Source organism: Melanostigma gelatinosum (genome assembly GCF_949748355.1).
Source record: "Melanostigma gelatinosum genome assembly, chromosome: 8".
Classification (NCBI taxonomy): domain Eukaryota; kingdom Metazoa; phylum Chordata; class Actinopteri; order Perciformes; family Zoarcidae; genus Melanostigma; species Melanostigma gelatinosum.
In genome coordinates, this window is record NC_136641.1 from 8,691,300 (window position 1) to 8,714,238 (window position 22,939).

Here is a 22,939-nt window from a genome sequence, read left to right on the forward strand (position 1 = left end):
TTGAGAAGAAGAAGAAGAACAGAAGTGCCTCGTAACATATTAAAAACTTGTGATACATGAATATTTTGGATCACCAAGGGAGACTGAATAAATAAAAAGTACGAGTGTATGTGTGTGTGAGAGTGTGATGTATAATAGAGGGCATGATTTGTTGGAAAGACAAAGGCAAGGCACTGCGAGGGAAACAAAGACTCCAGCTAACATGAAGGATGGATCAGCAGGAGGAGAGCAGATAGAGGTGGAGAAAGAGAATACATGAGGGTGAGAGGAATAAAAGGAATGAGAAATAGTGTTGGAGAGACACAGAATAAAGTCCCATGCAGTGCATTGTAGTGTGCACCGTATTCTGGTATCTTCATATCAAAAGAGCTTGTAGTGCAAATCCAACTGGAAGGTCCGGTGGGAGAGAGAGAGACTGTGGTTTGAATCCACCACCACCGACTCCAGGCCTGCCTCTGCTCCCCAGGGAGAGGCAGCAGAAATCAGGGCAGGTGCACTCCTGCAACACACACTCTCCGCACAGCACATAAAAGAGGTTACTTTTAATAAGGAGATAATAAAAGCCTGCACATTTTGATAGAATGGAGGATACATTTCCTATCAATCCTATACATATGTTTTTTTAATCAATGTGAAAGGAGATTTAAAGGCTTACCTCTGGGACTCATTATATCTCTGTAGTGAAATAATTCACTTTGAAATTCATAGAAAAATGAACGTGCGGAGATGTGAGATGGGTTTATGACTTTACCTTGTTTTTCCTTTGCTTCATAATCTGTTATATTATTTGTTGAGGCCTCTTGGATTTGGTGACCTCAAACTGGGGAGACGAAATAATGTGAGCACCTCATGGAAAAGGACCCGGACACATTTCAACCGAGTACAGACGCTGTGGCGAAGGTGGGTCATGATAAAGCGAACACAGTCACAGTACAGACAGTCAATCAACACTTTGAATTGTCAAAGCAAAATGAGACAGCGCACAGAAATAGTCTGAGGTCAAGCTGCAGGTGCGTCACTGAGATGTTTTTACTTTTTCAAAACAGATGACAACACTGTACAGGAGAAGTATTAGCACGTTTAAGAATAATGGTTTTGAATATAATGGTTTGTGGTGTTTATATAAATGTTTTTAGTATTTTTGGGGGGCAGGCTAAGTGAATGGAAGTGAAAAAAGATTAACATTCGTTAAAAAAATTAAAGTATATCCTCACAATGCTTTTCTTCTCCACCAGAGTGAAATGCGACTTTATTGGAGACAGTAACTACCTAATGTGTTGATTCGAATGTGTTTAACATTATATAATATAGTGTTCGTGGCCCCTCCCTTCCCTGGCCAGATTGAATCTGACGCTTAGAAGCCAAGCAACGGAGGAAATTGACAGATTAGTGACTCTCTCCATTCCGCCATCCCTCCCTCTCTCCCCCCTCTCCCCCCTCTCTCTGCTCTGTTGCCGGCGGACAGACGGCGTCGGGAGCGTTGGATCGGCTCGTTGTTGCGGTCGGATCGGGAGTTTCTTTTCCTCGGTGCGCTCTGCTCTTGTGCGCTCCTGGACGCGGAGGAATTGGGAGCATGACCATGGGGTCATCATCACCACCACCACCACCCTCTACTGCATCAGCACCACCACACTCTACTTTGTTCTCGACAGCGTCGGATCACGAGGAGAGCGCGCTGAAATAAAACTCTTGGCGGTTGGCTTCTGTCGTCGATTTCCATTCCGGGAAACTTTTTTTTTTTTTTTTTTTACCCTCAATTATTTACCACAAAGCGTGCGGAATGGAGATCCCAACTTTCCTTCTGCCGAGTCTTGGGCTGCTCTTGATTGGAGGGGATATTTTCACCTGGTGAGATCAGCTTTGCTTTTTTACTTAGCAGGTGTCTTATTTATACTTCCCACCACACAAAGATTAAAATAAAATAAAAAATAGGTGAATAGAAAGTTGGATAAACCATAAACTTAAAGTCTGACCGGAACAGGCAAACGACCACTGAAAATGAGAATCACATTATGAGGAGATCATTACAATATCAATACCTCTCCATGGACGGTGCATCACGAGACAATCAACAATATCACACTTTAGAAACATCTACATCATTTAAAGCTAAAATATCGCCAGTCAGTTTGATCTCCCTCGCGGTAGCCTCCCACGACGTCACCCTATTAATATTAATGTGCAGTTATAACGCATATGCTTCTCCACACCCACAACCTGAAGTCTGCTTTCTCCTCTGCTTCACCTCCGGGCACATAGAGGACCTGATGACACTATTTGCCAAATGCATATGCATAGAGAGAGGTGATGTTTTTTAATTTAAAAAAAAAGAAAAAAGTCTTTATGCAGATGAATTCGATGTGAGGTGAGTGGGTGCGTTTTTAGTGTTATGTCACCCACCTCCAGGCCTGTTCCATCAGGGTCAGATGGAGCCATGATGCACATGGGTTACAACAGCATGCACAGTCCCCTCCGCTAAAACCAACACAGGCGGGAAGCCCAGTTTGGAAGAGTTTAAGGAAAGGCAGGGAATTAACAGATGGACAGCTGCCGTCTCAAATATGCCACAGAATTGTGCTCACGACGCCTCCTGTTCACTGCACATGGAGCTGAAATTAGTCTTTTAGAATCAAGTTTAGCGCATTCAACTGTGGATTTAAAGTGAGGTGAGATTTGCAGGTAAAATGAAGATCCTACGAGCCAAGACAACCTTAAACTTAAAGCGTACATTGAAATTTATTCCAAATGTGACCTCAGATTGTCAGTATTGGAAATGACCTTCTCACACAGCTGTCATGACTACAAAACAGGTTGCTTTTGTCAGCTGGTAAAAGCTGCAAAGGAGTTTTAGTGCTTTGAACTTTATATATGTCTTCAGTGGAGGCCGACTGCGCATTCATCTGTGTGCAGTCGAAATGCCCTCGTGCTGTCTCATCCACGAGCTTTCACAAGCATCCAATTCTTGGGATCATCAGCATCCACTGCCGAGCCCCATGTTTTCCCCCAAAGCCCATATTCTGGCAAGTGCCTGCACTGGAAAAGGGCAGAGGGTGAAGCTACTTATAAGCTTTGGGTGAAATTTGGACAAATCACTACTATTGTCCCTCTTGGCTGTCCTTGAGATTTTCCTGCCTCAAGTCACTGCTGTTATTATTATTTTGTTCTCAGTACAATGCAGAGTGTAGGCTTTTTATTGCACCTCATTATGTGCTCTCTCTCTCTCTCTCTCTCTCTCTCTCTCTCTCTCTCTGTCTCTACAGAGTTACTCCAGTTCTCTTTTTAGCTCCTCATTTATCCATTTCACCAAAGTTGCTTTGCTGAGTTATGCCTCACCGCCTTTGCTGTGGCGTAGAGTTTTCACAGCTTTTCTTTCCAGCTGAAGTGTCGCCCTTTACGTCACAGAGAGGGACTCAGAAAAGCACGCACATCCAGTGGATGAATACTATAGGTGCTGGTGGATAGAAGAGCATGTAAAAGATGTTTTGTAAACTTATTTCAAGCACAACCATGATGTTGGACCCTGATGGGGCGTCATAGTTTGACAGCAATCTAGGGTCCTGACCAAACCACCAAACTGACAGGTATAATTTTGGGATCCATAAAATTGTGGGATTGTGAGCAGAAATGTCAGCACTGTTTTTGTTTCATCGCAGACATTTTTGAGGGCACTAAATAGTGCATCAATTTACTGAAACTCAATATAGTTTCAATACTGACAGCAATAATAGAGTGTAGTTGATAGTAAATATGGTGAGATTTTTGTCGAACCAGCTAACTGTTTTTACCATTTTTCTCCCTTGCAATATCTATAACATATTTGCTGACAGCAAAACTCCAGATTATAACCAAATGACATTTTTATCAGATGAGCTAACCGTGGTTTGGTCTTGCTACATGAACACTTCCTGCAGCTGGAAACTTTAGAAGTTATTTTATACTTTGGGGCACATTTCTAAATACATTTAGCATTCAATCAAATGACCACAAACTAGCTGACACAAAAACAGGTGAGGCGGCGGAGTATTGCACAACAGGTGATTGGTTTCCGGGGCTATCTCTACAATATAACGAAATACAAATCAAAGCACAAATCTATCATGCGTAGTCTGCTGTGGACAAGATACAGGATGCATACACAGTGCACAGAGAGGAGGAGGATTGAGGGTCAATAGGAGTTCTGCATGAGAGCTGAAGCTGTTGAATGTTGACTACTTCAACATATTTCATCGAATTCATCTTGCAATATGGACAGAAAAGCTCAGTCGTATGTTTCAGCTTTGCAGAAATACATTCAGAGGAGTTGGGACTGTAAACATTTTGCTTGTATGTGTACACGTGAGGTATGTCCAAATATGGTCATATTGCGCAAGATGCGTTGCCGCAGGATTTAATCCCAACATGTCATGAGCTCTCTGATCTGTCACACTTGTCCTTAAACGGCAAGTGACACAGTGCTCCGAACCAATCTGTGTAAGAGGCTGAGTCAGCGGATAAATCTCTCCTTCTGTCAATAGCACAGTGATTGGATCACGTTCCTCTGGCTGCATGAACTGGCTCCGTAAACCGGACTCTGCTCATGCAGCAGGCTGAGGTGGTGCAAGGGACACTTCAGTGCTCCCACTAAAAGCCTCCCACTCAGTAAACGGCAATAAGAAACACCTTTATTCTAATTATTCTGTTGTCCAGTCAGTTCAATATGCTCACAAGCATTCGCATTTGGATTATCAAATACATATCAATTTATTTGTTTTTTTAAATGCTTTTTCAAAAATGTCTTTACAGTCATCTGCAAATGTCATATTGGAGATAAACATAAATAATGGAAGCTGTAGCTAAAATTGAGGATACTGAGGTCTTCTGTATTTTTTGGGATAAATTTGAGGGGTCTTATAGCAACTTGGGGTGTATGAATGAAAACGTGATAGATATTTTATATGATTCCATCGTTAAATATGTATTAGACGTATCAGAATTTGACTAAGTACAATGAATAAGTCAAACATTCAGTGTTTCCCCATCAGAAATCCTGCAAGTGTGGAGAGAGCTCTAAAACCGCATCGAGACCGTCGTGTTTGTTATTGCAATTCATTGCAATTATTGGCAAATAAAATATAAAAAAATAACGAGAACTCATCACACAGAGTCATTTATTTAGTCTGACCAACAGTAAAAAAAAAACCTGTTTACTTTTGCAATATGATATAAGAAAAGCACACATTTGCGAATTTGGCTTTACAAAATGTTTGCTATTTTCGAACCTGATAAATTACTCAAACACAATATATTTATTTTCAAATTTACCACTGAAAAAAATTAATAATTTGTCTTTAATCATAGTTTTCACAAGGGCATGCCTTAGATAAGTCAATAACATATTGTTTTCATATGACCAGTTAAAGTAGAGCTCCTCAATTTGCAGCTACAGGACCTTTAATGTCCTCTCTTACTGAAGAAGAAGAAAGTCATTCAGTAATCTATGCATCAACTCAAAGTTTTTCAGGTTGAACACAAAGTATGTGAAAATATTTTCCGTCTGATTTGCAGTTCATCCCACGATCACAATACTGAAAGTGAGAATTCAAGCTCTGCTTCTTTTTTTCAGCCTCTCTGAAATAATCTTTGAGGGAACTCACTGAACTGAATGTTAGCTCTGCAGCATTCTCCACTCTGATAAGGAGACACTGCTGTAAATCTTCTCTGTCCTGTTCAGCACTGTGTGTCCATCCTGCAGATCCCCTCTAGATTTCACCGTGTTTGTCAGGAAGGAGTGGAGGCCTCGTGCTTAGAGAGAGAGCAGCCTGTGACTAGAGTTCAGACTGAGCTGGTGCAGGGACACTTCAGTGCTACCACTAAAAGCCTCCGACTCGATTTTAAACACAAATATTCTGTTTTCTAATTTGTTCGATAGGCTCAGAAGCATTCACGTTTGGATTATTGAAATGTATCAAAAATCTGGGACTGGAATATTGGAGATACAATTTCGCTTTGATAGAATAACCCAAACATAAATGGTGTAAGCCTATCAAGATATCCTGACTTCTTCTTCCTAGTATGGGCCAAGCTCTAAATATGCTGGATCCTACACTTACCATAATGCAACCAATTGAATCTTTTCTTTAGACCCTCCCTGCTCGGTAAATGTCCTCTAAACGCTTCTAGTTTGTAAAGCAGTCTTTCCATTATAAACCTGTAGCCTCCAAACCAAAGCCAGTACAACCCAGATGACATCATCTGGGTTGTATTCTCAGACTTTTCACAAACCACCTGGAGCCACAGAAGACGTTATACCTCTATTCATACTGAATATATGTGATACGAACAAAAGTATGGACTCATCGCACTTCGGTAAAAGTCAGGGACACATCAGCGCCTTGGTTGATCATACAGTATATTAAAAAAGTCGACACTAACTATTGTAGCTTTGGATGCTCACCCTGATGCATTGTGCACACACACTGAAAGTCACAATGCCGTCCCTCTGATCTGTGTGTGATACAAGGAGTAGCACTTCCTTGACTGAAAAAACAACTTAGTTGTTTATAAATGTAATTTGGAGACATGTTTGCTGGGACACACTTGCTTAAAGGCCCCTCACACTGACAGGCACAACACCTGTCCTTGATCAAATGGCATGTTTATTTTATTGAACATCCACTGTTAATTAAAAGAAGTTTAAAGTTCCAATTTTTTAAACCTGTTTTTCTTTTTTTCCTCTTATTCCCTTGTTTATATAGCACACTTTTTATCGTTTATCCATTTCCTATTTCCCCATATCTTTTTTCAACAACAATCCCCATTTTCCTCGCTGCTTACAGCACATTAAATGCTCGGATCAAGGAAATCGAGAATAAAGAATAAAAAACAAAATCAATAAGCCAGTAAAAGATCAATATGAGAGTCAAGTCAAAATAATGTTTGACTTCATTTTGTCAAGTGACTGAATAAAAAGGTAAAAATGCAGAATTCAACCATTAAAACTTTACCACGTCACATAAAAAGTATGCTGCTCCTTGGACTCCATATGCTGAACAGTAACAGAGTGTTAATGTAGTCCATAAAATGATCTGTTTGCTAAATGAAAAGGGATCTATTATTCAGTGTTACTCTGTCAGTTAATGGAACACACACACACACACACACACACACACACACACACACACACACACACACACACACACACACACACACACACACACACACACACACACACACACACACACGGGGCAGCTGCCTGTAGACTTATTCATGTTTTATCCATTGGATTGTGCAACGCTGCTCCATCTCACGTCGCCGCCACTAAAACAAATGACACAGTGAGCGTCAGAGTGAGGATCGGGGCACCGGCACTCTGCTCGTGCTCAGGTAAGTGTATAAAAGTAATTGGGCTTGTTAGTGCATGCTGCACTTTACATTAAAAAAAAAGACGCCATCAAACTGAGAGGGGCTGCTGCTCGTTGTCTTTCCTCTCTTGCGTCTCCTCTCCCCATCTGTTTAATGTTAGCTCTTAAACAGACAGGGTACAGATCCAGGCCTCGGCAGAGACGTTTGATGCAAGGGAAATACAGAAGGGAGAGGAGCGCCTGGAAACACACACACTCTCCACTGTTTGTCATGGATGGAGGGGTGAGAACATATAGAGAGGTTAAGTCTCCATAGAGAGCAATGACACACTCAACCCCTTACATGTCTTTCAACAGCATACAGTTCCCTCGTTCCCTCGTTGGAGAGCTGCGTATGTTGCAGTTTTGAGTATTTGTGGTCGTAAAATGCATATATTTAGGTCGGGAAATCACAAAGTAAATCACCTTTTTCTCAAACAACATCAATTTAGAGAGTCAGGTGAGGTCTGATCGGCTCTTTAGAGAGCAGCGTTTAATTAAATCAATAATCTGATATTTAACAGATAAACAGAAGATGGCCTCTACAAAATGTCAAAATCCATTAACAAAAAGAGATGATGTAGCGCTTCCACTGGTCTGTGACATAAAGGGGATAAAAAGTTACATTTCTGTAATCTGTAACTATAAATACACCTCGTAAAGTCAGGGATTGCAATACCAAGAATCCTGAAAAGTTCCTGAAAATGAACATGAAGTTCCAAAAGACAGACTAATACGACACAGTAGAATTTGTTCCTATAGCGGACACACCGTCTCGTCGCCTCCATGTGAGGAGGCCCCGTTTGAAATGGTGTGCTAATGGATGTCTTGAAGGAAAAGCTCCTTATTTCCATATTTAGAAAGTACCAATTAGTGAAGAAGTCCAGGAGTCACACGGTGATTCATTAATTCACTCGGTGCTCCCATTTATTTCAGACATGACAGTGATTGCCAGACTAAAAATACATCTGCCACTACAACATGGGGAATGTTAATGACATGGCAGAAATACTATTTCATGCAGATAATTATTACATGTTTGGTTTTTTTGCTGAGGAGGTCAGTTTTCCACGTAGCCGCGGGTGCAATGCTTTGCTCTCTCGGAAGTCGACTTTCTCCAAATGTCAGCCTTATCGCAAAGGTCACTGAATGGCTTTTCATTGTTGGGTCAATAATTACGCTTTCGATCAAGCCCCCATATTATGGTCCATTTCCCTGTCAATGCCACCACCAGCCTTTGTGACTTTGAATGTCAGCGGAACATTTCATTCAGTTCATTCATCGCACGTCAGTCAGCTCTGTCAACTCTGGATGGCAGTTTAGCTTCTAAAATCAGATTCTTTGCCACAGATTGTACATAAACACATGAATGCATAATTCTCTGCTCACATTGAATGACAGCATAGTGTCTCCCATGGCGATGTAACTGACCATGATGTAAAAACTCAAATACATTAAGGTCCATACTGCAATATTTATCTGCATGTCATCTGTTTACAGGCTTTGTTTTAGAATGCAAAACTGCCACCTGGTGGTATCTGAGCTGTGCTGCTCTTGTTAGATCCTACACGGAGGCAGTGTCCGTCAGCAGGGGCTCTGGGCCTTCTATATATAAAAAAGGACTCCCAGCAATGTTCCCTCTAATTTTTCATGTGTCTGGGCATACACACAAGCTCCCTGAGCACACTGAGGACCACTGTGAGCAACATCAAATGTGCACGCTGTGGCCACACACCAGTATCACACCTGTTCAAAACCTTGGATCATAGCAAGTTACATGGCTTATTAAAAGAATCAAATTACAGCAGCAATTTTCACTAGTTTACTTTTAATATAAGTGATTTGACAAACTTTAAAGGAAAAAGACAAAAATCTTGTTGTTCATGAGATGTGTAGTATGTTTTATGTGAGAGTCCTGCTTGGCCATGGGAAGAGTCTTGCTTTGGCCTGTGTGAGGGTCCTGTTCTGGAAGAAATGATACATATACACCTTTCAGACATAACATTTTGTTCACATTAAAACATTCACATTTTGCACAATGACGTGTGCTGTAGCTTGTGATACAGTGTAAATTCCTGTAACTCTGTCTGTAAAATATGTAATTACTCAGTTTTTTATTATCATTTCTACTACCCATAAATGATCTAGTAGTAACATAATTGAATGATTAATATCCATAAGTAAAAAATCTTAATAAATGTCACGAGAATATGCACAAATCTGACTTAAATTTTACCTTATTTTTCACGTCTGTCCTTCTCACTTCTCCAATGGTTGTACACTTTGTCCAGGTTGATGGATTCGTCTGCTTCTTGCTTTGACTTTATGCGCATCAGCTGGTCCAAATGTGCCACTTCAAGACGATTTCTGGATGCTGTTTTGATTTTATTTTTATGTTTTTTCTGCTGAATGTGACGCTTGAGGTAGTCCAACTTCCATTCAGTCCACATTTTTCCCTCGGAAAACTCATTTGCTACTTTAGCTTCGCTGCATGTTTTGCAGAGTAGACCCTTCCCCCTCGAAAAAGAAAAAATCTCACCCAGTTTCACCGCTTGTTCTTCTATTTGAACATACTCCGACAGCCATTCCATCTTAAAATAACCACATTTCTTTTTTCCAATGGCTTGGTGAGTGGATGTGTCGCTGCCCGTTCGTTTCGCCATGATAAGGGGTTAGCATTTGCGTCTCGTAACTCCGCCGCACTGTTGATAGCTAGCTAACCTGCACGGCGCGAATGGGCAGGGCAATAGTGTCAATGCTATGATTGGCTGCGTAGCGTAAGTGAACCGAATCGTATCATTGGCTGGACACCTGTCACTCACTGAGTTACGTTGCAAAATAGTACAGAAAACAAAATTATTATTATTATTATTATTATTGGTTTAATTGATTAGATAAGATTAGGACTAATATTAGATATTAATTAATACGTTTATGTTGAATTTTATTTTATGCGCTGCATAGATTTTCTTGTGCGCTGAGAATGTGCGAGCAGTGCGCGATTGCTCAAGCGCGCAGCTTAGAGGGAACATTGACTCCCAGTATATCCTATTATTCCCCTCTTGAGAGGTTAGAGGAATGGAAAAAAATAAAAAAGCACTGCTTGAATCGAGGTGTCACTGCCCCCAAACCAGAGACAGCGATGTAATAAGGTGCTAACTTAAAAGCCTTATTAAATGGGGATATGTGGTCTAATGAGGACTTGCTTCTTTTTAATGAAATGGTCCCGCGGTTCATGGACTGAGGCTCAGCATGATGTCCGGTCTGAGCTGTGTGAAATCTGCAGCTGCACAGCCAGATTTGGATCAGCCTCCTTGTGGACACACTCTGGAGACACAAATGAAGGAAAATGTGCCAACCAGGCGTCAACCAATGTGGCTTTCCTGCGCTTGTTACAAGCGCAGGTGTTTGAGAGGATACAACTGACGGCTAGCGTTTTGTTCCGACATTCAGCATCAGCAGAATGTGGTCATTTGCATGCAAGAATCCCCAACTAATATGACATGTTGTTTATTAATGCTGATGATAACACAGAATCATTCACGATTACTTTTTTCATTAGACTCATTTGAGCGCACATCCATTGTACTTACTATGACTCAAAGATGCATAGAAATACAGTGCTTCACATCATATTATTGAATAAATCAAAGCATCAATTCATTGATTTATTTATATATTTATCAATAAAAACAGAGGACACAAATATAACAGAACAAAGAGCCGGCTTTTTCCAACTTAAATCTCTTAAAAATATTTATTTGAACATATGTCTTCTTATTGCTGTTGTAAGTTTAAGAGACTTTAATATCCCAATTCAGTCATGAATAATACAAATGATTTAGAGAACACAGATTTATAGGATATGGCAGATATATATATATATATATATATATATATATATATATATATATATATATATATATATATATATATATGTCCTCATACTCAGTAACTAGTTGCCTATCTACACAAACACGTTTGTGATATGTCATTGTTGTGTTTGCAGATTTCCTTCTGCTCCTCCCAAGTGGCAAAAAAACCCCCAAAAACAAAAACAATTATTCATCTTTAACTGACAAATGAATGATTCTGGGTTCATTTTCTTAACCTAAAGAAACGGTTTGAGATTGTCTTTTTACTACAGCGAATTCTAATCCTCTTTCCTGTCATGAGTTAACATTGTCTGGCATATGGAGGTGTGTTTTTTCCCGTGTACGTTCCTGACTGCATCTGACGCTGCGCGTGGACACATGGTGTGGCGGGACGACCTCTGAAGGCTGCTGTGTTTGCTGTTTGTCTCCTTTAGGGCCATGCTGAGTGACATTGGGGACTATGTAGGTAAAGACATTCAAATATCCTGGTTACCTAACCTGGATGAGTTAATGAAGGGCTATGCCAGAAATTTTCGCCCTGGGATAGGAGGTGAGTACGAGATCTACTGCTCGTGGCGTTGGGTTGCATTTCACCCCCTCACATTTACAGCCATCCTTAGCATCACCCACCTCGCGTTACAGCAACACGAGCGTTCACATTTTATTCTCCAATGAATGTACAACATTTGAACAAAGCCGCATTTACCTTATGTAAATACCTGCTTTGACTCTTCAGTTAGGTGAGTCATTTGTTAAGAAAAAAGAAAAAAGAAACAGGCTTTGCTTAGAGGGACGATGCCCTTCAAGGACGAGAGGGAGACGGGTGGTGCAAACAACGAGCACCGCTGCAGAGGCGTTGCTAAGAATGGCTGCAATATGTGAAACATCCAATGACTACAGCGATAGATTTCTCAATCTCACAGCTTAACTCAGCCGAGCAGAGGTGAAAATGTGGAGCAGGAGCACCGCTATCACCACACGCCTATACGCAGAGCGCCATAACACAGCATCACGTGGTGACTGCACTCCTGTTGATGTAACATTACAGTATGCTGACAAATGACAGCTACAAGGAAGGGCTGACCGCTGAGGAATCATGTGTGTGTTATTGGGAGTAAGTCCCTTCATTCAACTCACATCCCATAGCCTTTTACCTTTGGAGTTATGTTTGTATCATTTAACAATAAGATAACTTTGATATTTGCACAAATAAAAAAAAGGGTTCATAGATGTGTTTTGCAGCTTGAAAATGAGGTAACATTCACAAGTATGACTTTAAGAGAATCGACATGAGTATGTGCACAAATGGCAAAATATAATTCAAAACCAATTATTTTGGTTCTAAAAGTACAAACACTATTTGTTAATCACACGATTTGTGTCAATGGAAAACCATATTTGTGAAACAAACCATTTGCTTGTACTTTACAAAAAGGATTTCTGAATCCCATTGTATTGCGGAAAACATGTTTGCATCACGATCGTTTACATTACATTATATTAATTTTGCAGATGTTTTGTCCAAAGAGACTTACTTGTTCAATTGAATGCCTCTCAAACAAACAAATACAGTGTTCAGTGCTTACAGTTTAAAATGGTCAAAATCTTTACTTTTGAGTTCTCTTTGCCACTATATATATATATATATATATATATATATATATATATATATATATATATATATATATATATAATGCCAGCATTTATAGAGCTCATTTGTGGACATTTGCGAATGCAAGTTTATTGCATTTGCAAGCAGTTAACACCTCTGTGAATCTTATTGTATTTGTGTAATATTTGTGTAAAGTTATTTATTTTAGGTTTTATGATGCAAAAAATGCCATATCAACTTTAACCTTTCAGTATATGGTCAGCCAACTCATGCAGTATATGTATTTCAAATGTATTATTAACCCTTGCACAACCACTGGAGGGTAATATGTAAAACATGCCTGCTCTTGCATCAGGTGACATCCTCTAAACGTGTCCTGCTGACCTTGGCGTGCAAGGAGTATGCCATTGTAAATCACCTCACACTATACATCCAGTGTATGGCCAACTGAATATGATTTGAAATGGTTATGGGAAGGTGTTGAATGGTGGGGAATGGTAATATATGATTCCTTAATGCTCAGTATAAATAGCATTTTCTGCTCTGCATCAGTGAGCTCCCCTGTAGTTTCTGCCCTCTAGCATCCGATCACAGAGGCACACTCCATGCTAATGATATGGCAAACTGTTGAGTGGAAATGCTAGCGTGCGTGTTGTGTGTGTGCACGTGAATGTTGGCAGAAGCTCACTCCGTGCGAGTCCATGAAAGCCCAGTGCCGTTTATGAATGCCCACAGTGTGATGTGCCATTTAGCATGGTTCAACTGGATGATGCTTAATCTCTGTGCACTGTAGGAGTGTTTGAGACGTGGGATGATGGTAGGTGGGAGGGAAACCGATGGGAGATGGAGAGCGGACGGGAGGGATTGATGGGCTCAGAATGAGCAGAGACGGTGCGTGTGTGGAGGGGAGGTTTTTCTTTTTTTCCTCACTTCTCCCCCCCCCCCTCCCCCCCCTCCCCGCAGGTCCACCAGTGAACGTGTCCATGGCCATTGAGGTGGCCAGCATTGACCACATCTCCGAAGCCAACATGGTAGAGTATACAGTCGCTTTCTCCTTCCTTCTACACAGAGATTCCCTGTCGTCCCTCAACTTCACTATTGCGGCACGGATCAAAGATTTAGCTATTTGCATAATCCTGATTTATCCCACTTGAGGGTTTCAAAGTACTCAGAGTGAACATGTGTGACACATTGGCTGAGTTGTTAGATAATTCGATACTTTCAGGGATTTTGTATGGTGAGAACCAAATCTAGTAGATGCACTTTATGGATTTAACTCTGATTCTTTTACACACAAATAAATATTTTCCCTGCTTTGGCAGATGAAAATCCACAAGCATTCCAATGAAGGCAAAACTGACTACTACATAGCTCCAACTTACAACATACTTACCTCCACCCTCTTGTCACTTCTGGTTGCAAAAATGCAAGATGGCGACGGCCAAAATGCCAAACTCGAGGCTACAAAGTCCAAAAACCAATGGGTGACGTCACGGTGACTCCGTCCACTTCATTCAGTCTGAGCGAGAGCCACAAAAGACATTCAGATGTTTATTTGTATTTAATTCAATAAATACAGACGACACACATATTGGTTTTGTTTCATTCATCAAAATATTCTTGCCACAAAGGGAATTTTCGAAAAACTCAATCATTCCTTTTTTTCCCTAATACTGTAGCGTTAGGTGTTTTTTTTTTGTAAAGTTTGTTTCCCCGTGTCCGTGACTCAGCCTACATGTTCACATGCGTGTTTGTTTGTGTGCTGTTCTCGGCAGGATTACACCATGACCGTGTACCTGCGGCAGAGCTGGCACGATGACCGCCTGTCCTTCAATCACACCAACAAGACGCTGGGGTTGGACAGTCGATTCGTGGACAAGCTGTGGGTGCCCGACACCTTCATCGTCAACGCCAAATCTGCTTGGTTCCACGATGTCACCGTGGAGAACAAGCTGATCCGCCTTCAGCCCAACGGGGTCATTCTATACAGCAGCCGGTATGAGCAAGCAGATTATTGTCTCCACTGACAGTCAGACAACACAACCAGGGAGACAGTGTGTATCTGGGTGCTAAAATGTTTCTTTATATGAGAACGCTCTCGCTTGTTTCAGATTTTTTCAGACAATTTAGAACACAGACATCTCTTATTTGCTGTCTTTGGGCATGAAAATCCCTCATGATCAATCACATGAGTCATTGTTTTGGTCGTAACTTCATAAGCTTAAAAAAGGTAAAGTAGGTCCAGGTGAATCATCAAAGGAAAACAATTGGCTGTTACTGTGAGTATGTCAGTAGAATCCAACTTTTAAATAAAACCGTTTTACTGCGATGATAAAAATCCTCCAACCTAAATGACAAACTATATGATTTGTCGTTGCTTTTCCAAACACCCCGTCTGCATTTTCTCTTCCGCTGCCTCTGTTGGCAGGATGACATCGTTTGTCAGAGCCTCCCAAAAAGCTACAAATGAGAAAAAAAAAGATGAATGTGATGCTTTTCTGATCCATCACCTCTATGGTTAAGCTTTGGTTAGGATTAGACTACTGAATATTCTTAAAGTGTGGAAAAGATTGTAGCCCTGATGAAAAAAACAACAACATTGACAGTTCAACCCCAAACCCTCTTTGTAAGAGGTCGCCCATATGTTGTTTTATGTGGCTGAACAAATGAACAAAATCAAAAACTACACATTATCTCCGGGCCCGGAGCATTTTTTAAGCTACAGAAACCGTTCAACTATCAAAATGTTCAGCTCCTTCAGCTCATCTCTGCTATATTTATAATGGGTGTGTATTGGGCAGCTTAGAGTGTGTGATGTCACCGCTAGAGTGAAGAGCAGCTTGAGATTCTTGTCAAAAAAATATTTGTATTTTGCCACTGTGTCCACAATCTTCACTCTTCATGCATAATTTCTGGATTTAAAAGTAGCTAATCTTGTCCTTGTCGTAGAAAAATTACTGTAGAATCCCACAGATTCCACATTTGACACAGAAGCCGTTAATTGAGAGGAAAACCAACTTTCTGCTCCATAGAGACCAATGTTAAATTTTGCTTCAAAAACATCTTCCACAGAACACGGTACCCCATTTCTAGATCGCCAGTTAAGCCACATTTTTTATACTACAGGCACAATTTTTACAAGATCTGTTTCTCAAGTCATCCTTCCTCTCAATTATTAATATCGGAGCAATAGGAGCTACGGTTATGGGAGTTTTGATGATTTGTTTGAGAGGTGTTTCCCTGTTTTATCTCCATGAAATGGCTTCAGGCACACAGGTGTTCGCGATTGAGCCAATTAGTGATGTTGATAAACACAGACTCACGCGCACATACACTCCTCTCCCTCTATCTCTCTGTGTGTCTCTCATACAGTCATTCAGGTCTTAGGGATCTTTAGAGGTCTTTCCCCCCTCCTCCACCCCCCCCCCCCCACACACACACGCCATTTTAAAATAAAAGCCCCACAGAATGAATCCTAACTGAAATGCTTGTGATGAAGCCTGTCATTTAATAACCTCTGTTTATGTGTCAAACATGATGATTATGTCTCCTCTCCCCCTCCCTCCCCCACCCACCCAGTCCCACCCTTTCAAAATAAAAGCCTCATGGATTAACTGTATTTAAACATTTCGCTCCAAATTAGGCTTTTTTGTTGAAATAATGAATGCTCTTACTAATACTACGACAACTACTACTACTGCTATTATTTCTAGTATTACTACTACTACTACCACTTCAACTTTTGCTATTGCTACTATTACTACTACTGCTACTGCTATTACTGCTACCATAAATATTATTACTACCACTACTGCTATTACTACCACTACCACTACTATTATTACTTATACCACAACTGCTAATACTGCTATTCCTGCTACTACCAGTACTAATAACCAGTACTAATACTACTACAGCTATTAGTAAGACTGCTGCTACTACTGCTACTTCAAAAACTGACTTTACTATTACTACTACTACTACTACTTATTATTATACTACTACTACTACTGTTATATAAAATACTACGACCACTACTACAGCTATTACTACGACTACTGATACTACTACTTCTACTACTTCTTCTAATTACTAATACTTCGACTACAACTTCTACTACTACTGCTACTACAAATATCACTGCTGCTACAGCTAGTACTTATTCAAACGCTACTAATACTTATACTGCTAATAATACTTCTACTACAACTTCTACAACAAATATCACTACCGCTGGAATTCTTTTAAGCTACAGAAACTGTTCAAATGTCAAAATGTTCAGCTCTTTCAGGAGAGGGGTGATATGACTTCATATTTGTAATCTTTCAACTTTTTGAATTATTAAGCTTTTTGCATTTTTTAAAAATTGGATATCTATTTTCAGCAATGTTTTTGAGATTCATTTCAGCTTTCAGCAGGAAATGCATTTTCTTGTTAGCATTGTGCCCTATGAGGTATGAGGGAGCATCTAGCAGCTACAGTGCCAGATAGTTTTCTCTGGAGTTGGTGAAAATCAGAGATGAAAGCAAAGTGAATATTTGAGTTGCATTCATCAGGAGGACAAAAACACGACTCCGAATGAATACCAATGTTGCTCTGTGTCTTCTGGATGAGCAAAAAACAACAAAAAGTAATTGGGTCAAAGGTTTTTTGTAAAAATTGTTATTATTGCTATAAAGTATTGAGCTCATTTTCATCACAGCTAATAGAAAATGTGTAGACGCTGGAAAGATGTGTGGAACGATGTGAACGTGAACTATATTTTCATAGAAGATTTTAGCCAGTTGAGTTGCTAAGAAACAACAGACGATGTACATTGAGTCATGACTAACTGGGGTGCTTTGTTCCTAGAATCACGTCAACGGTGGCGTGTGATATGGACCTGACCAAGTATCCCATGGATGAACAGGAGTGTATGCTGGACCTGGAGAGCTGTAAGTCACGATTCTTTGTTTCTACCTTCATGCCAATGTAAAGGGACACCAAGGAAAGGTTACAATGACAAAACTCAAGACTGTATATCGGAAGAGGATGTGGTCACCGTGACATTACCCATTGGTTTGCGGACTGCCGTTTTGAAACCTTGAGTTTTTAACTCCCAATGGGAACATAATTTACGAAATGAACATCATACTGTATTGTTGAAGACTTGAAACTAACTATTGAGACCATAAACGCATGTTTACAAGGTGAGAAGTACGGCCATTTTCTCATAGACTGCTATACAATCTGAATTATTTTTGCAACCAGAGAAGTTCACTCCTTGCTAGCCATTGGAAAGAATGCAAGTTTAAGGCACGTCCGCATTGGCTTCACTGTTCATACCCAGAGGTTGCCGCCTGGTTACAAGCTTCACCCGTAACTACTTCTACCCTCACATTACTGCATCGTTGTAGGTTGGACTGATACTATCTTCTCTTTCTAGATGGCTACTCCTCAGAGGACATTGTGTACCACTGGTCAGAGAGTCAGAAACACATCCACGGCCTGGACAAACTGGAGCTCTCCCAGTTCACCATCACAGACTATCGCTTTGTCACTGAGATGATGAACTTCAAATCTGGTGAGCATCCATCTTGCTTTCCTTTGTTTTTTCTTGTTGTCAGCAGAGTCAGTCTGATAGCCCCTCGCATTTGAGCGAGTGTTTTATGCATTATGTTCTATTTTGGGTTGTCAATTGGGCTTGCCTCTTGCGTTGGAAGACTCTTTTGAAGCAAGATTTCTATTTTAACTTGAAGCACTTCTCTGGTCATATTCTATGCACAGAAGGAATGAATCAAGTCAGGCTTGCTGCTGAGCCAGGCAGGAGCTTTAAGAGATGATAGGAGTTACTGCTGGGAAAATGTATGCAGCACTTCTTTTATGTCAGGCACAAGTGAGCCATGCTATAACAACAGTAAAGCAATTAAACATTGTGTTAATTTCCTAAACACAGAGAAGCAATTAAACACAGTGTCTGTTTTCTGCTTCCCAGCGGGACGATTTCCGAGGCTCAGCCTCCGCTTCGAGCTGAGACGTAATCGAGGCGTCTACATCATCCAGTCGTACATGCCTTCCATTTTACTGGTCGCCATGTCCTGGGTGTCCTTCTGGATCAGCCAAACAGCAGTCCCTGCTCGTGTATCCTTAGGTCGGTAACAGTTTGATGATGTCTGTTTTAAAAGGTGTGGAACCATGCAATGTTTTACTGTGCTAAGATGGAGCAGCTTGCTCAGGCAAGACATTGAACTTTCAGTCACAACATACTGACCAACACTGACCGTTTTGCTGTTGTTAGAGCGTCACCAGTGGTACAAATGTCAAGTGCAAGCTGGTGTTGGCACCAGAGAAAAGACCAAGTCGAAATATACTTTCAGTTTTCATGGCAATCTCTCAGCTAGTGAGAAATGTTGTGTACTGTGTTGCCTAGAGGAAACAGTAGCGCTAGAGGAAAGCTCATTAAATGTCCACACGTCTCCTCCGAGGAGCATATTATCCTCTGTACATTTCATGGCATTATGCCTCTTAGATATTTAATGTGTAGAAAGTGGAAATTGGGGAGTTATTGGGATTTATTGCTGAAGTGTCACTAAGGCTGATAGCAACAAAAAGAGGCCATTCTAGCGGCTCTGTGCAGCTGTACTTTGTTTCCACAGGGATCACAACCGTGCTCACCATGACCACGCTGATGGTAAGCGCCCGCTCCTCCCTGCCTCGGGCGTCAGCCATCAAGGCGTTAGACGTTTACTTCTGGATCTGCTATGTGTTTGTGTTCGCGGCACTCATCGAGTACGCCTTCGCTCACTACAACGCTGACTACAGACTCAAAGAGAAGGCCAAGGTGAAGGCCAACAAGCTCAGCTCCGAGGTGAGGAAATCACTCCTGTCATGTACTCCCATCAGCAGATCACAATGTGGAACTACAGGGAGGGGGGAGTTGGGAGTAATGAGCACACCTTTCAAACATAGACCTGTGCCGGCGCTTCAAACTCCGCTGCTGACAAGCAGCCATCCCACTGACCTTCTGCAAGACAATGCATCTCTATGGAGCATAATGGGGAAATCTCCCTTCAGGGAGTAATAGTGACTCTCATCATACTGTCTGTTTGCTTTGCTGTTGGTGTACATCTTACTGAGGTACACCTTGAGAATAGGACATGGATCAAATCAAATGAAATAATAGAAAGCGTAAGCAAAATCTGCTTATATTCTGAACACAAGAAAAACGAGGACAAAGACGCGACAAGATGATTGGAGCGAGTGACATTGAGACGTACAGTGGGGTGATTGAAAATGTGTGGAGACCCAGCATGCATTGTTGATGAGGGTAAAACTACAGAGATTATAGAAACCTACCAATGATATAAAAACAGAGGTGGAACTTAAGTACAATATTTAGGTACTTACTTTACTTGAGTCCTTTCTTTTCACACCAATTCATGCTTCTACTCCACGACATTTCAGAGGGAAATATTGTATTTTTTACTCCACTACATCTATTTGTGAGCTTTAATGGCTAGTTAGTTTAAAAACAATGTGCACAGAAAATATAAAGAATTTGCCTTAAGGTCAACTTATTTGAACAAAGTTTGAGTCAATGTTTTCAAAAAATGCAGAAAGTTACAAATTACATTTCTTTAGATTTAAGAAATTTGCGAATAAAAAAAACCAAGTACTACTATGATAAAGTAAAATGAGTGTGAAGTGCTTTGAAGTGGCAGCACAGTGCAAAAAAAATGTAAGATGTGATTTAACAAAAGGTTACTACATGCATGATGTAATTCTGAAATTGTAAAACAAAATTTTCTTTTGATATTTAGCAGGGTTTACTGATTTGTCCAGTCCATCAGGAGGCAGATTGGCTAACGAACACTTTTGCCTGATTCTTCAGATATTTGATGCTGAGCGGCTCAAAACTGAACTCTAGCATGTAAAGCCTCAGAAAGTGCTTACAAGCCTCTCTCTCTCTGTCTCCCCACAGTCCATTGTGAAGAACGGCAAACAGGCCATGGTTCTGTTTTCCCTGTCGGTCACCGGCATGAACCAGGGCGTGATGATTTCCAACCGCCACGGGCGGCCCCAGCGCTCCAGCAGCGAAATCCCCGGGGAGGGCGGCAGCGAGGAGGCCGAGCCGAGGAGGAGAAGGTCCAGGCAGCCGGAGGAGAGCACGGAGGAGAAGAACTGCTGTTCCAAGTGCGTGTGCAAGCCCATCGATGCCGACACCATCGACATCTATGCCAGGGCCGTGTTCCCTTTCACCTTCGCCGTGGTGAACGTGATCTACTGGGTGGCGTACACCATGTGAAGAGGAGGCAGCAGGTCTGTGCGAATGGCTGCCATCCAGGGCTGCAGATAAGAAACTGCTGGAGTTGTGCCACTTCGATGCTGGCAGACTGGTGCAGCGGAAATATACTGCAGGCCTCAGTTAAAAATAAATCAATAAATAAATGAATACTTCAGACAAAATGAAGTGCTATGGCCTGTGAATATGGAAATATGGTAGTAACGGAGGTAGTTATGAGATTAAAAAGTGTTAACAGGACTTCATATATTTAAATAGAAAGACAGAAAAGTGCTGTATCAACACAAAGGACTGTGTTGCCTGTTGAGGAGGATCACATAAACAGTGAGCACAGTTTAGCCAACAATCCACCAGATCTACACATGTCATGCTGTTAAACAAACTCAACACAAACACCACATATTGTGCTCGAACACCTGCAGCACTGACCACAAGCGCACTTCTTGCAAACACAAAAAAGCATAGTCGGCTTAATTAACTCAAAGAGCAACAATCTGGAGCGAACCGCCCGTTATCTCGAAAAGCAAAAAGCGCCGCCCAAACCAGAAGGATAACAAGATGAGGTGTCCTACTGTTCTGCATGGCTGATAACTCACTCGCCCTCCTCCCGCACCATCGCCACCCTCCCTTTCTTCCTCTCCCGCCTTTGGTCCTCCACCTATTTTCTTTTCAATTCGTTTTTCGTTCAGGACACCGTCTGGGGTGTCTTATCTCCTTCTGCCAGTTCTGCCTTTTTCCTCACCATTAAAGGACTTCCTCCACGACAGCACCTGTGTGTGTCTCTCTCTTTGTCCTGCTTCGAATGGTCACTTGAATCTAAAATACAAACGGTTGTTGGGTGTGATTAAAAGAAAAGAAATGATGCAAATCCCTTGTGGGAAATGAAAAATTTGTCAATGCAAAAAAGTTGCCACAGGGAATATTATTTCAACAAGTAGACTCTAATTTGAGGGATAATGAATAAATGACTGTAACAGAGGTCAAGATTTGTGCTCTTATGAGCAATTTTAGACTATTGTCTGTCCTTTGTATGAACTTGGGAATTGATTTTGGGGAAAGTTATGGATGAGAAAGCATTGCAGCTTCACAGTGAAAGAATGACCTAGTTTTCCGATTACATTCAACATCACAGTATTGCCTTTATCATAATCGCTGCGCTCTCAGGTGTCTTGTCTTACCGCATTCAAATTTTGATCCAATTAGAAGATATTGTATCATACATCTTAAAAAAGTTTGAAAGTCTAACGCTACAGCAACCAAAATATATGTGGGTGTTATGCTATTTTGAGAAGCTTACCTATATAGAGCTAAAGTTTAGTATGAGCGGTGAACCATAAAGCAGCCAACATGTAGAGTTTCTCTGACAGCCATGAAGATAAATGTCACAGCAAACCGACCGTTAGATTGTGATATTTCCTGTCTGCAAGGGAACATTTTATTTACCTGATGGTGTCTCTAGAGGAAAGGTCTCAGGGGTCACCTAAAGCATTCGGATTCATTCGCTGGGGAACATTCATATTCACCATCAATGTCATGGTTAGTTCTCACTGTAGTTTTCCATAGACAAAGGAAAATCCTGACCTAACAATGGGACTGTAGAAAAGGTCAGGGGCGCTGCACAGAAATATCCCAACAAGAGTCTGATGGCTGAAAAACAAGAAACTGCAATACAGAAATACAAAGATGTGTCTGGGGACATTTAGAAACACACTACACAGTGTGTTCACGTGTTTTGTTTTTCAACTGTAAAATGTACCGCTCCTACTTTGGTCACAACTCGTTAATTGAATTC

General features: G+C 41.0%; 1 protein-coding gene across 2 annotated transcripts; it reads left to right on the top strand.

The window, feature by feature from the left end:
* The first annotated feature begins 1,755 nt into the window (after positions 1 to 1,755).
* On the top strand, positions 1,756 to 21,913 carry gabrd (gamma-aminobutyric acid type A receptor subunit delta). Of its 2 annotated transcripts, XM_079273967.1 has the most exons (9): positions 1,756 to 1,848; positions 11,689 to 11,804; positions 13,830 to 13,897; positions 14,642 to 14,862; positions 17,718 to 17,800; positions 18,292 to 18,429; positions 18,841 to 18,996; positions 19,502 to 19,713; positions 20,827 to 21,913. In XM_079273967.1, the coding sequence occupies exons 1-9, from the start codon at positions 1,781 to 1,783 to the stop codon at positions 21,148 to 21,150; spliced, it is 1,386 nt and encodes a 461-aa protein (XP_079130093.1). In that variant the 5' UTR covers positions 1,756 to 1,780; the 3' UTR covers positions 21,151 to 21,913. The 2 variants fall into 2 exon arrangements, with proteins under 2 accessions (XP_079130093.1, XP_079130094.1); XM_079273968.1 differs by lacking the exon at positions 11,689 to 11,804 and having other exon boundaries at positions 1,763 to 1,848.
* The last annotated feature ends 1,026 nt before the right edge of the window (positions 21,914 to 22,939 follow it).

Excerpts from the sequence above, each read along its gene's own strand:
- gabrd (XM_079273967.1), top strand. The coding sequence starts at position 1,781 with ATGGAGATCCCAACTTTCCTTCTGCCGAGTCTTGGGCTGCTCTTGATT. Across the intron at positions 13,898-14,641 it reads ACATCTCCGAAGCCAACATG|GATTACACCATGACCGTGTA; the intron begins GTAGAGTATACA and ends TGTTCTCGGCAG. Across the intron at positions 17,801-18,291 it reads TATGCTGGACCTGGAGAGCT|ATGGCTACTCCTCAGAGGAC; the intron begins GTAAGTCACGAT and ends TTCTCTTTCTAG.